Source organism: Zalophus californianus, chromosome 6 (assembly GCF_009762305.2).
Source record: "Zalophus californianus isolate mZalCal1 chromosome 6, mZalCal1.pri.v2, whole genome shotgun sequence".
In the NCBI taxonomy this organism is placed as follows: Eukaryota; Metazoa; Chordata; class Mammalia; order Carnivora; family Otariidae; genus Zalophus; species Zalophus californianus.
This window is the reverse complement of record NC_045600.1, coordinates 90,909,840-90,924,992: the sequence shown is the minus strand read 5'-3', so window position 1 is coordinate 90,924,992 and position 15,153 is coordinate 90,909,840. Positions and strand designations below refer to the sequence as shown.

General features: G+C 34.0%; 1 protein-coding gene across 1 annotated transcript in view; it reads left to right on the top strand.

Moving 5' to 3' along the window:
• Nucleotides 1-15,153, top strand: part of FAM227B (family with sequence similarity 227 member B) — a 233,428-nt gene that overhangs the window by 20,939 nt on the left and 197,336 nt on the right. The window contains exons 6-8 of the mRNA XM_027569742.2: nucleotides 1,120-1,155; nucleotides 1,617-1,721; nucleotides 5,078-5,176. Coding sequence (XP_027425543.2) covers nucleotides 1,120-1,155; nucleotides 1,617-1,721; nucleotides 5,078-5,176 — 240 coding nt within the window. The remainder of the gene's footprint in view (nucleotides 1-1,119; nucleotides 1,156-1,616; nucleotides 1,722-5,077; nucleotides 5,177-15,153) is intronic.

The window sequence follows — 15,153 nt, the reverse complement described above, 5'->3', positions numbered from 1 at the left end:
TTCCTTGCTTCCTGCAGAATAAAGCCAGGACTTTGAGATTAATATTAACATCTTTCTAAATCTGACCCCGTCCTCATTGATTGATGATATCTGTAGCTCTCAAGCATACAGCCTTCTTTCTTATCACAATTAATTTCATTTTCCCTAAATAATCTTTCTTTTTTTATTCCTTTGCATACTTTTTTTAAATGACAATAATGTCATTCTCTTTCTGTTAGCAATCTGTTATCATTCTTTCAAATTTGTTTCCTATGTCAATTCCTCTATAACGTGTGTTTTGTATAATGTGTGTGTGTATGTGTATGATTTGCCTGTGAGCTTAGTTATTTCTGGGAGAAGTGGGGATGTGGAAATTAATAAATTTATCAACATGTCTGGATGATCAAAAACTAATGTATACAGAAGGCTACTTATTCTCTGTGCAAAGTAGTATGGTGGTCATAGAGATGCACCACCCAGATTCCCCATCAAGGAAGAATCTGTTGACCTAGCTGCTAAGAGTGCTATTAGTGGGGCACCCTTCAGCTGTCAGCCCCTTTGGGGTTGCTTCACCTACAGAGAACTTCTTCTTCCAAAGACATACCCTTCCAGGAACCACCTACATCCAGTGACTGATCAAGTTGGTGGCAGAAAGGCCTGGCTCTTTCAACCCAATGCAGGACAACTATGATAGGCCCTTTCAGCTCTAGAGCCCTTTTTAGAGTCCACTGAGGCTGTTAGACTTGTATCATAGCTGATTTCTCCAACTTCCCAATTATGCCTCTCCCCTTGCCTTCTGTAGATGTTGATCCCAAAGGCACTCCCAGCAGACATTCTGAATACTAAACTCCACCTCAGAGTCTATTTCTCAGTGAACCAAAAGTACAATAAGTAGTTTTATATTTCTATTATAGCCCTTATCTCTCTGTTTTGTTTGTATATGTATCTGATTCCCCTGTTGAACTATGACTAGCCTGAGGGCAAGGACCATCTTTGTATTCCTACCATCTAGCACAGTGACAGCATTCTAGGCTTCAATAGGAGATACACACACACACACACACACACACAGTTAACTGAACAAATTTACAAAATATAAAAATTTTAGAATTTTAAACATTTTATTTAAATGTTTTCCAGCTTTCAGATGAAATGGAGACAAAGAAGACTGTAGAGGTATTTAAAATTTCTGTTATATAAGATTATGTATCAGAAGTATTATATAGAAATAAAGAATGTTTACAATAATATAGATGTAGCTATAAATATAGATGGGGCTCTGAGAGAGAGGTGGGAACAGGCATAGAAGCTTTCTCCTTCTGCCTAGTCTTTCTTTATGGGTAGTCTGGCTAAAATTCTTGATAATTTGAGTTGTCAAAGTTGGTTCTGAAATATGATTTTGTCTTGCTTTTGGATTTGGCATATGAATATGCCAGGGCTCTTAATTTGAGAGAATCAGAAAATAGGAAGATTTTTTTAAAGTAGGATAAATAGTTTTCACTTATTTTAATAAATGGAAGTAAAATAATTATGTTAATGAGTTATGGTTAAATATTTATGTCTTCTGTAGTCCTGTGAGACGACTTTACTGGAAAGGGTAAAGTAATGACTGTTGTGTGATATTTCCCTCTTTCTAGGGTTGCAGCTTCTCAGGATTCAAAACAAATGAGCTTACTCAACTACCCAGACATTTGGATGCTGAACGAATTTATCTTTTTATTTTAAAAGCCCATAACTTTGATGTACGTAAACATTTTTATTGTATGATACATTTTGAGAATATGATTTCATAAATCAGACTTTTATTTAAAGCTATGACAAATTAGGTGATAAGCATGATTGAATTTTGAGGGCCTTAAGTCTGGCAGGGAAAGACCAGTGATGTTTAATGCTTTGATCACCAGAAAAGAATGTATTAGATTCTGTGTTACTGCCTCAGGGGTCTGAGGTTGCTACTGTGCATTGTCTTGGCATATGACTGTAACGAGTGTTTCCCCCTCCCTCTGCCTGCTTTATCAGCTCAAGAGATTTTAGTCTGCTTATTTTGACCCCAGAATAATTTATGAGAGCCCTTCTCTACAACACCACCTTTTTCCAAGTGTCTGGGGAATTTTTGAGTAGTATCCCTATAAGATAGCAAATTGAAAAACTGCAGGCATAGGACAGTAACTAGATCATTGCCCATTGCTTTGCCAAGGGTAGGATGAGATTTGGGTGGTACCTGATATTGATTTCCCCCTTAAATATTAGGTGGTCACCCACCAGGGTTTCTGTTTCTTGCAGGCTTCAACAGTGTTCCTTATACCCCAGGCAGATTCCTTCCAGATAGTTCTCTGGGATGGACTTGGCCTTGGAATTACCTAAACCCCTCCTAGAAGGGGGCCAAGTCCATCCCTCACCTCCCCATCCCTCACCTCTCCATCCTTCCCCATTCCTCACCTCCAGCCTTCCTGTGTCTCTTCATTTCTCAACACAAAATCCTTGTTGTTTTCTCTCCTACTATAGTTCATCAGAACGAGCATAATCCACCATTAAAGCCCTTTTTTTCACTCTCTTCAAGATGCAATGTTCCAAGTAGTAGAGTGTGATTGACTGTTTACCCCTCAGTTAGGCAAGTACAGAGCACCTCAATTGGCAATTATAACTAGAATGATTCAGTAATGATACTCTCTCTTATTTTCCAAACTGATACAAATGTTTTTCAATTCTCTTTTATATTTTGTGGGATTTTGGTGAGAGTAAAGGCTTAGTCTGCCCCCTTTATGTGATCACCTGATCCCATTTTTGTAGAGAAAAACTATAGATGCTAATTGTAGTTATGCCTGGATTATGAGCCTATTTATTTGTTTCTCTGACTATATTTTCACAATTTCCTTGGGAAAAAGGTTTTATTGTTATAAAAAGAAATTGATAAATTATTGTTGTTAAAATAAGTTTATAAATGTTCTGGGTAATCTATAATATTCTAACATTCCATGTTCTAAGATGGTACTGTATTTTAAATATGGATGCATGTACATCTAACACAAATCATAAGGCAGTCACATAAATAAGGCATAGATGTACACTGTGAGGAATTATTAATATGGTTAATTTAGAGGATACTGGCATTATTGAAAGAAATAGGGAAGTGAGTGGAAGTAGATATGGGTAGGGGGTGGGTGGAGTATGACAAGCATCTGGGTATATCTGGGCATAGATACCAGTGTTTATTTGTTAATACCCCTACCTGATTTCAAAAAAAGAATTTAAATTGGCTTACTATAGCATGTACAATGCAATGGCATTGAAATAAGTAGGTAATGAAATTAGAGTGAAGAGAATATAAGTGTAGGAAAATAAAAATATCAGGAAAGGTTATTTCATAGAAATGTTTATAGTAACAGACCAAGAGATTGAACTTATGGATCTGAAACTTGGAAAGAGAAGGTTATAGGTTTACTGTTACATGAATGAAGGTATGGGAATCCATGGAATTGATGAATTCACCTAAACCCATCAAAACATATTCCTGTGCATACAGTCATTATCCTCTGTATCACCCAGAACAGAACTGTGGCTACAGGTGATGCTCAGTAAAAATTTTATTGAATTAAAATGAGCGAAAAATGACCTATATTACAAATAAGAGGAGCAAGCTAAGCCACAGGCATACTGATATACAGGAATAGAAATTCAAGAGAAAATTAGAAGTAATTTTATCCAACCTAGACTCAATGTTAGAACCAAGTTAGATAATCTAAGTTTTAAGGTATGTTTACATTTACTTGACTCAAAAAAATATCACAAAGTCGGGAGGGGAGAGGAAAGAACCATTTAACTTTTTAAACTGGATTTTGGGCTTTTTAGCCAATTTTAATTTTTTGGTTGTTTTGACTAAATATTGATATACTTTAAAGAATTTGAAATTTTACTGAAAAAGGAAGTTAGTGATACTAAACACAACCAAACTTAGAAACAATTATGGAGTTAGTGTATAATGAAAAGCATCTTTGCTTATTTGCAAATAATTTAAACCATTATTTTCCCCCATATTTCAATTTTCTACTTTTTTTTATGTATTTCACAAATGTTCTTTGTAATGAAAAAATACTAAATCTAAGCTGTTAAGTACTAAGTACTAAATTGAAGCTGTTACCAATGTACTCCATATTATAATTAGTGGCCTGTGGAAGAGAAGTGCCCCCACAGAATATGTAAGTAATCTTTTTGGTATAAAAGTCTGCATGATGTCCTTTTTGTAGACATGTGTTGAGGAACACGAATTCATACCTATGGATTTCATTAAAGTAAGTCTTGAACTCTATTGAATCTGGTATTTAAAAACTTTTAGTAAATAAATAAGATAAAAATGATCTACTGAATGTGGCTATTCAAACCAAGATTTACCTTATGTGACAATTTTTTAATCACTTTCTTTAAGAGTACACTCTGTTTAGATGGAGTCTAGACTTATGGTGGGGTTTGTTGGGATAGAATTCAAAGATATGTCTTTAGAAATTATAGCATGTACCTTGGAGATTGCTGTTCTTTGTCTAGCCTACACTGTCATTTCAATAGTTACTAGGCACATGTAATTGTTGAGTATATGAAATGTGGTTAGTGTGACTGATGAATTTTATTTCTTTTAATTTATATATAAATTTTAAAACTAATAGTTGATTCAGTTATTGAAAACTTTCAATTATAGTTGGAGCAAAATCACAACTGTATTTATGAAGTCTGAATACTGATCTAATATTTATGATGAAAATTTATTGTTCAAATTGAGATGTGCTGTAAGTATAAAATATATACAATATTTGAAAGACCTATTCCCACAAAAGAATGCAAAATATTTCATTAAGAGTTTAATGCCCATATGTTGAAATGATAACATTTTAAATATATTTGATTTAATAAATTTTATCCTTAAAATTAATTTCACTTTTTATAAAGTGGCTACTAGAAAATTTAATATTATATATATATGGCACAATTAAATTTCTTTTGAAAAATGCTAGTCTATAACCACTGAATACTTTTTATAAAGTCTATTTGCATTAACATGTTTTATAATGGACTTTAATTTGACCTCCATGCATCTTTTGTTCCATAGGAAAAGGTTTTCAAAATCTGGAAGACCCATTTTCTCTCAGAAGCCTCTATTGCTCTTTTACATGATTCCTTTTGGTGGTGGTTTCTGCATAAATTTAAGGTATAATGTTATTTTTTAAACTTCTTTTTTTAAGTTGATTTGTGGCACAGTTAATTTTTTAGTAGAGGTGGCACTAGTACAAAAAATATTTTTCTAGATCCTTTCACAGAACTTGGACTTTTAGTATTCCATATATGTTAGAAATCCTGTTTAAAATCTAGAGTTCTTTCAGAGGAGTTAAAACTTCAATATATTTCAAAGATCCTGAGTCTTCATTAATCAGAAAAAGATCAGTGAAATCAAGCAGTGTAATGAATAATATAGTTGTAGCTTAACTTAGTACTATGATGTGCTGACAAACAGCTAAACAGAAAACCCACTGCAAATCAGTGACATTGAATGAAGTTTCATTTGGAAAATAGTCTGCAGAGCGGATGGAGAAAGGGTCTTTACTTGATTCGGAAAGGTAAAAAACTCTGATTAGGATTAACAAAAAAAAGACATCTGGTTATTTGGGAAATGTATCCGGAAAACAATAAGAGAATGGAAATAAGCAGCACATGAGTCTTATGGTAGAGAATATGTGAGCCCGGAAAAAGTGGTGAATACCACACTTATTGTGGTATTGTGTGGCTTCTGGATCTGGAGAGTGGAAGATAAGAGCAGCCCCAGGGATCACAGTCTAAGCCTTAAGGTGTGCCACCCCATCAAGGAAGCCTGAAAATAGACTCCACTCTCCACCTTTCCCCAGCTCAAATTGCTCACACAAATCTGCTTATGGATTGTCACAGGAATTTTACACCATGAAGAAATTGGTACAAACCATTCAGTTGGTGCTTTATGTTAGAATAAACTATAGGTTAGACTAACTCTAGGTTAAGAGTATCTGTCCTATATTTCTGATACTGTTAGGAGCTCTGGATGAAGCATAGGAAATGGTATATATCAGTAATACAAAGATAATTGCTGAGGGAAATTTGTGAAATCAAGAGTTTCATTACCTGAAATTTCTTTCTGTAGATCTGGATCCTGAATTTATGTTTTTCCATGAAAACAGAGAAACATTACATTCCCACTTAAATCTGTTGAGATTATATATAACAAGTTTTTGAAGGAAACATAATTTAGCAGTGTTCTATTTATTTATTTTTTTGGTCAGGCAATAATAGTATTTTATTGCTTTGAACAAACACAGACTTAACACAAAAATATTAATGACTCACTATATTTATAACTTTATTTTTGGAATAACAAGGAATTAGAATTTTTTATCATTTCCTTTTTTTTTTTTTTTTTTAAGTAGTCTCCATGCCCAGCAGGGAGCCCAGTCTGGGGCTTGAACTCACAACCTTGAGATCAAGACCTGAGCTGAGATTAAAAGTGGGATGCCTAACCAACTGAGCCACCCAGGTGCCCCTAGAATTTTTTATCTTTAATTAAACTATTCTGTAGAAACTAGCTTTCTGAAATTAAAATGTAATAATTTAGTAATAATTTTAAAACATTATAATTTAATAAGATTTCTAGTGTCATGATTTTTGACATGTTTTGAGAAGCAATATATTCAGCTGGATCAGTGTTCTGCTAGTGTTCTGGGGAACTGAAAGGGGCAATTTGGGGGTCCAGATCAAATTGAAGCAGATTTTCCATTATTTAACTAGAACTCTTCCTCTTTCCTCTGTTTAGTTCATTGCATTTTATCTATGATTTTATTTCTAAGAGGGTTTATTGTTAAATATATATATGATATATATAAATATATATGTTAAAATGGATGCAAAATACATAAGTTCTGTCTACTTTGGAAGAATAAATAGTACTGGTTTTATACCTGGAATATAGTAAAACCATGAACCACTTGTTCAATTCAGTTACCAAAAGTATAATATGAAAAAATATATAATCATATTCCAGAATATAGCATGCTTCAGTATGGTAGCTCTAAAAGTTATTTCAGTAATTGCTATATGATTAATATAAAACCAAATTTCCTTTGTTTATTGCCCATGATTTAGTGATAACTTGGTCTAGTAGAAAAAATACTGAAGTTGGATCCAGAAAACTAGAATTTAAATCTTGTTTTCCCAAGTAGTTATTTTGAGACTTTGGGCTAGTCAAAAAATCACTCTGAGCTTCACTTATCTCTAAAAAACAAAACAGGTAGAAGATAACATATACCCTGCTTTTTTCCCCTAGGAATGTTGTATTAAAAGTGACATGAATAAGAAGACACCTAGTAAACTATGAAATACTATATAATGTAATATGAGATTCAATATAATAGAGTTAAGAGATCTGGCTTTCAAAAACAAGTTTACCCAGTTAGTAAATGATGTGACCTAGAATAGCTATTTACCTCTCTAAATCTTTCATAAAATAAAAAAATCACCTACTTTACATGTTTGTTGGGTTAAATGAGAAAGTGCATGTAAAGTTGTTTGTTTATATGGAGCTACATATATAGTAAGTGTTAAGTGGATGTATCTATCATCACCATCATCATTGTTGTTATTATTGTTACTATTATTATTATATTTTGAGAACACAGTGTTCCAAAAATTGCTGGCCAATGTATAGACTAATGACAAAAGTTTCCCTGATGATGTTTGACTAGAAGAATTTTATTGTTGTAATAGTAATGATGTTTATGTAAAAGTAATGATATTTCAATATGCTTAATGTTTTTAAAAATTGCCTTGAGACTTGGGCTTCCAAAAAGATTCAGAAAGCTGGAAAGCACATCATTCCCACCCATATAACAACAAAGAAAAGCGATATAACCTATAAAATTAACAACTTTTTTGAACTCATCATATAGAGTAGATTTCAAAACAAAGAATGTTGCCAGGGGAAAAAGAGAGTAATTGTATGATGATAAAGTGGTTGATTCATCAATATAACATAACAATTCTAAATATATATGCACCTAATAAAAATGCTTTGAAACACATTTAATAAAAACTTTTAAAACTTCAGGATAAATGGGAAAATTCATAAGTACACTTAGGTGTTTCAATACCTCATTCTCAATAATTGGTAGACTATACAGAAAACCAATAATGATATAGAAGACTTGAGCAATACTGTCAACTAGCTTAATTGATCTAATTTGACATTTATTAAATATTCCTCCCAACAACAACAGAACACATTAAATATTTACCAAGTACTTTCTGGGCTAGGAAAACATCCTAATAAATTTAAAACAATTCAAGTCGAACACAGTATGTTTTCAGACCAAAATGGAATTATAAATGAATCAACAGAAAGCTATCCAGAAAATCCTCAAATATTTGGAAACTAAATAACATATTTCTCAGTAACTGTGGGTCAAACCAGAAATCAATAGAGAAATTGGAAAGTATTTTGAATTTAATGAAAATACACATTAAAATTTGTGGGATGTGGGGTGCCTGGGTGGCTCAGCCGGTTAAGAATCTGCCTTTGGCTCAGGTCATGATCTCTGGGTCTTGGGATCAGGCCCTGCATCAGGCTCCTTGGTCAGTGGGAGTCTGCTTTTCCCTCTGGCCCTCCCCCACTGCTCATGCATTCACTCTCTCTCTCTTTCAAATAAATAAATATCTTTTAAAAATATGAAATAAAATTTGTGGGATGTAACTCAAGCAGTATTTAGAAATTTAGAGGACTAAAATAACTATATTAGAAATAAGTAAAGTTCTCAAAAACTATGACCTCAGCTTCTATCATAAAAAACTAGAAAAAGAGGAATAAAATAAACCCAAAATGAGCAGAAGAAAGGAAATAATAAAGATCAGAGAGGCAACTAATAACAGGAAAAACTGAAAAACAAAGAAGGAATTTGAGAAAATCAATGACGCCAAAAGCCGGTCCTTCAGGAATCCTAAAAACAAGGTGATTGCAGATGAATTGGAAACCTATGTTTCACAGACAGTAAGCATAGCAGAAATAAAACCCAGATACTGCTTAACACTTGACTTAATTGAATCAAACCCCTAGAGGCTAACAGAAGAAGAAGCACACCTATTTCCAAGCATAAATACCTTAGTTTTTACTGTCTTATGAAGATGTCCACGCCTCAAACAGAAATTACAAAATACATGAAAAAGGAATAGAATTGATGAGTTGTTAGGTATGAAAATGTTCGCTTAACAAGATAATGCCAGATTGTTTCCAAACTGGGTGTACAAATTAGTACTCCCATCATCAATGTATAAGAGTTCCTAAATAAGCAAAGGTCAAAGAAGAAATCACAAGAGAAATTATAAAATACCATGAGACAAATGAAAACAAAAACACAACATAACAAAACTTATGAGATGTCGTAAAAGCAATGCTAAGAGAAAAATTTATAGCTGTAAACACATTTTAAAACAATATCTCAAATCAACAGCCTAACTTTACACATTAAGGAACTAGAAAAAGAAGAACAAATTAAACCCTAAACTAGCAGAAAGAATGATATAATAAAGATTAGAATGGAGACAAAATAGAGAATAGAAAAACAATAGAGAAAATCAACAAAACCAAAAGTTAGTTCTTTGAGAAGATCAACAAAATTGACAAAACTTCAGTTAGATTGACTAAGAAAAAAACAAAGGACTCAAATTACTAAGATCAGAAATGAAAGTGGGAACATTACTATCACCAAAGAAATAAAAAGGATTATAAGAATACTAGGAACAAAGGTATGATAACAAAATTGGGTAACCTATATGGAAATGGACAAATTCCTAGAAACATGCCATTTTCCAAAACTAAATCGTGAAGAAATAGACAATCTGAGTAGACCTATAACTAACTAGTAAGAAGATTGAATCAGTTAACAGAAACCTCCCAACAAAGAAAAGCCCTCTACCAGGTGGCTTCACTGATGAATTCTAGCAAGATAAAAGAATTAATACTAATCTTCTCAAACTCTTCCAAACAATCAAAGACAAGGGAACATTTCCTAACTTATTCTATGAGGCCAGCATTTCCCTGATACCAAAGCCAAAGATACTATAAGAGACAAAAAAATCTATACACCAATATCCTCTTTGATGAATATTGATGCAAAAATCCTCAACAAACCATCAGCAAGCTCAATTCAGCAGCATATTAAAGGATTATATACTCTGACCAATGGGATTTATTCCCAGAATGCAAGTATGGTTTAATATATGTTAAATAGCTTGATCTAATGGATATGCTGGTAACCTGAATACTCAACAGCTGCAGGACACAATTTCTTTTCAAGCATACCGAAATATTTAGCTACTAAGTTATTTAGTAGATTTTATTTATTTATTTTTGAGAGAGAGAGTGAGCAAGCACAAAGTGGGAAGGATGAGCAGAGGGAGGGAGAGAAGCTGACTTCTTGCTGAGCAGGAAGCTCAATGTGGGGCTCAATCCTAGGACCCTGAGATTATGACTTGAGCCGAAGGCAGAAGTTTAACTGAGTCACCCAGGCGCCCCCATACCAAAATATTTATTAAAAATGACCATACCATCTTGGCGTTTAGTCTCCTGTGGAGGTATTTATGGTATGGGCACTAGGTTGACTTATATTATTTAAATATATATTCTGGAACTTTCTGTTTGAGATAATTTCTATTCTTCATACATGTTAAGTATAGATTGTATAGTTGAAGCATGCTAAATTTCTTGACTACTAAATTACATATATATATAGGATCTCATTTAATTCTAACACAACCCTGTATCTTAGAACCACTGTCTATTACAAACATTGCTAACTATTAATATTTATTATTTTTGCTATTTTTGTCCTTCCATAAACTTATTACACAAGTATGGGAGCTCTTTTGGGTCTTAGGAGATCTAGATTTTGGTCTGGCTCTCAATTACTTAACTGTATAATCTTAAACCTCTTAATCTTTCTGAACATTAATGCAATCACTAAAATAGAGGGATTTAAGGTAGGTGGTAACCAACTTCCATTTTAGGTCTAAGATCCTATGCATTTATGAATCCCAGCTCATTTGGCTTGCCAATTTTGTAGAAAACTATGACTAAATTTGATAATTTTTGGTGTTTATTACCAAAATTGATTAATGCCAGTTTGTGCTTCTGTAAGTGACATCATAGATAAATTTGGACTCTTTATTTTTATTAGTTAATTAATGTATGTAGACTCTAATTCATTTTTGCATTGCTTAATAGAGCAAGAATTCAGGATGCTAGTGCTTTATTTTAAAGTTTTTATTTTAATTCCAGTTAACATAAATGTTATATTAGTTTCAGGTATACAATATAGTGATTCAGCACTTCCATACATCACCTGGTGCTCCTACAATAACTGCACTCCTTAATCTCCATCATCTATTTAACACAACACCCCCATCCCCACCCCTCTGGTAACCATCAGTGCTCTATAATTAAAAGACTATTTCTTGGTTTCTCTCTCTGTGTCTCTTATTTTTCCTTTGCTCGTTTGTTTTGTTTCTTAAATTCTACATATAAGTGAAATCATAGGGTATTTAACTTTCTCTGACTGACTCACTTCACTTAGCATTATACACTCTAGCTCCATCCATGTCATTGTAAATGGCAAGATTTCATTTTTTTATGGATGAATAGTATTGCGTTGCAATATATCACATCTTCCTTATCCACTCATTGATGGACACTTGGGCTGCTTCCCATATTTGTGCTATTGTAAATAATGCTGCCATAAACATGCGGGTGTATGTATCACTTTGAATTGTGTTTTTGTATTCTTTGGATAAATACCCAGTCGTGGGATTGTTGGATCATAAGTTGGATTAACTTTTTGAGGAACCTCCATGCTGTTTTGCAGAGTGGCTGCACCAGTTTGCATTTCCATCAACAGTGCAGGAGGGTTACCATTTCTCCACATCCTCTCCAACACCTTTTGTTTCTTGTGTTGTTGATTTTAGCCATTCTGATAGAAGTAAGGTGATAAGTCCTTATAGTTTTGATTTGCATTTCCCTGATGGTAAATGATAAGGGACATATTTTCCTGTCTCTGCTGGCCATCTGGATGTCTTCTCTGGAGAAATGTCTGTTTATGTCATCTGCCCATTTTTTAATTGGATTATTTGTTTTTCGGGTGTTGAGTTTTATAATTTCTTTATATATTTTGGATACTAACCTTTTATCAGATATGTCATTTGCAAATATCTTCTCCCCTTCTGTAGGTTGCCTTTTAGTTGTGTTGATTTTTCCATTGCTGTGCAGAAGCTTTTTATTTTGATGTAATACCAATAATTTATTTTTGTTTTTGTTTCCCTTGCCTGAGGAGACCTATCTTCTTTACAGAAATGTCTGTTCATGTCTTCTGCCCATTTCTTGATTGGACTATTTGTTCTTTGGGTGTTGAGTTTGGTAAGTTCTCTATATGTTTTGGATACTAGCCCTTTTTCTGATATGTCATTTGCAAATATCTTCTCCCGTTCTGTCAGTTGTCTTTTGATTTTGTCAACTATTTCCTTTGCTGTGCAAAAGCTTTTTATCTAGATGAAAGTCCCAGTAGTTCATTTTTGCCTTTGTTTCCCTTGCCTTTGGAGATGTGTCTAGCAAGAAGTTGCTGTGGCCGAGGTCGAAGAGGTTGCTGCCCGTGTTCTCCTCTAGGATATTGATGGATTCCTGTCTCCCATTTAGGTCTTTCATTCATTTGAGTCTATTTTTTTGTATGGTGTTAGAAAATGGTCCAGTTTCATTCTTCTGCATGTGGCTGTCCAATTTTCCGAACACCATTTGTTGAAGAGACTGTCTTTTTTCCATTGGACATTCTTTCCTGCTTTGTCAAAGATTAGTGGACCATAAAGTTGAGGGTCCACTTCTGTGCTCTCTATTCTGTTCCATTGATCTATGTGTCTGTTTTTGTGCCAGTACCCTACTGTCTTGATGATTACAGCTTTGTAATAGAGCTTGAAGTCTGGAATTGTGATGCCACCAGCTTTGCTTTTCTTTTTCAACATTCCTCTGGCTATTCGGGGTCTTTTCTGGTTCCATACAAATTTTAGGATTGTTTGTTCCATTTCTTTGAAAAAAGTTGATGATATTTTGGTAAGGATTGCACTGAATGTGTAGATTGCTCTAGGTAGCATAGACATTTTCACAATATTTGTTCTTCCAATCCATGAGCATGGACCGTTCTTCCATCTTTGTGTCTTCCTCAATTTCTTTCATGAGTATTCTATAGTTTTCTGAGTACAGATCCTTTGCCTCTTTGGTTAGATTTATTCCTAGCTGTCTTACTGTTTTGGGTGCAAATGTAAATGGGATCAACTCCTTAATTTCTCATTCTTCTGTCTTGGTGTGTAGGAATGCCACAGATTTCTGTGCATTGATTTTATATCCTGCCACTTTACTGAATTCCTGTATGAGTTCTCAGAATTTTAGGTTGAGTCTTTCAGTAGTTACTCTGAGTGTAAATGGGCTAAATGCCCCAATCAAAAGGCACAGGGTATCAGATTGGATGAAAAAGCAAGGCCCATCGATATGCTGTCTGCAAGAGACTCATTTTAGACCCAAAGACACCTCCAAATTTAATGTGAGGGGGTGGAAAACCATTTATCATGCTAATGGACATCAAAAGAAACCTGGGGTGGCACTCCTTGTATCAGACAAATTGGATTTTAAATCAAAGACTGTAGTAAGAGATGTGGAGGGACACAATATCATACTTAAAGGATGTATCCAACAAGAAGATCTAACAATTGTAAATATTTATGCTCCTAATATGGGAGCAGTCAATTACATAAGCCAATTAATAAAATCAAAGATACACATCGATAATAATACAATGATAGTAGGGGACTTTAACACCCCCCTCACTGCAATGGACAGATCATCTAAGCAGAAGATCAAGAAGGAAATAAGGGCTTTGAATGACACACTGGGCCAGATGGACTTAACAGATATATTCAGAACATTCCATCCTAAAGCAACAGAACACACATTCTTCTCTACTGCATATAGAACATTCTCCAGAATAGATCACATCCTGGGTCACAAATCAGTTCTCAACTGGTACCAGAAGATTAGGGTAATTCTCTGCATATTTTTGGACCACAATGCTTTGAAACTAGAACTCAGTCACAAGAGGAAAATCGGAAAGAACTCAAATACATGGAAGCTAAAGAACATCCTACTAAAGAATGAATTAACCAGGAAATTAAAGAATTTTAAAAATTCATGGAAACAAATGCAAATGAAAACACAACTGTTCAAAATCTTTGGGATGCAGCAAATGTGGTCCTAAAAGGGAAGTATATAGCACTACAAGCCTTTCTCAAAAAACAAGAAAGGTCTCAAATACACAACCTAACCCTACACCTAAAGGAACTGGAGAAAGAACAGCAAATAAAGCCTAAACCCAGCAGGAGAAGAGAAATAATAAAGATCAGAGCAGAAATCAATGAAATAGAAACCAAAAGAATAGTAGAACAGATCAACGAAACTAGGAGCTGGTTCTTTGAAAGAATTAACAAGATTGATAAACCCCTGGCCAGACTTATCAAAAAGAAAAGAGAAAGGACCCAAATAAATAAAATATGAATGAAAGAGGAGAGATCACAACCAACACCAAAGAAATACAAACAATTATGAGAACATATTATGAACAACTATATGCCAACAAATTAGGCAATCTGGAAGAAATGGATGCATTCCTAGAGAAGTATAACCTACTAAAACTGAACCAGGAAGAAATAGAAAACCTGAACAGACCCATAACCAGTAAGGAAATTGAAGTGGTAATCAAAAATCTCCCAAAAAACAAGAACCCAGGTCCAGATGGCTTCCCAGGGGAATTCTACCAAACATTTAAAGAAGAATTAATACCTATTCTTCTGAAACTGTTCCAAAAAAATAGAAATGGAAGGAAATCTTCCAAACTCGTTTTATGAAGCCAGCATTACCTTGACCAAAACCAAAGACCCCATCAAAAAGGAGAATTACAGACCAATATCCCTGATGAACATGGATGCAAAAATTTTTCACCAAAATAGCCAATAGGGTCCAATAGTACATTAAAAGGATTATTCACCATGACCAAGTGGGATTTATTCCTGGGCTGCAAGTTTGGT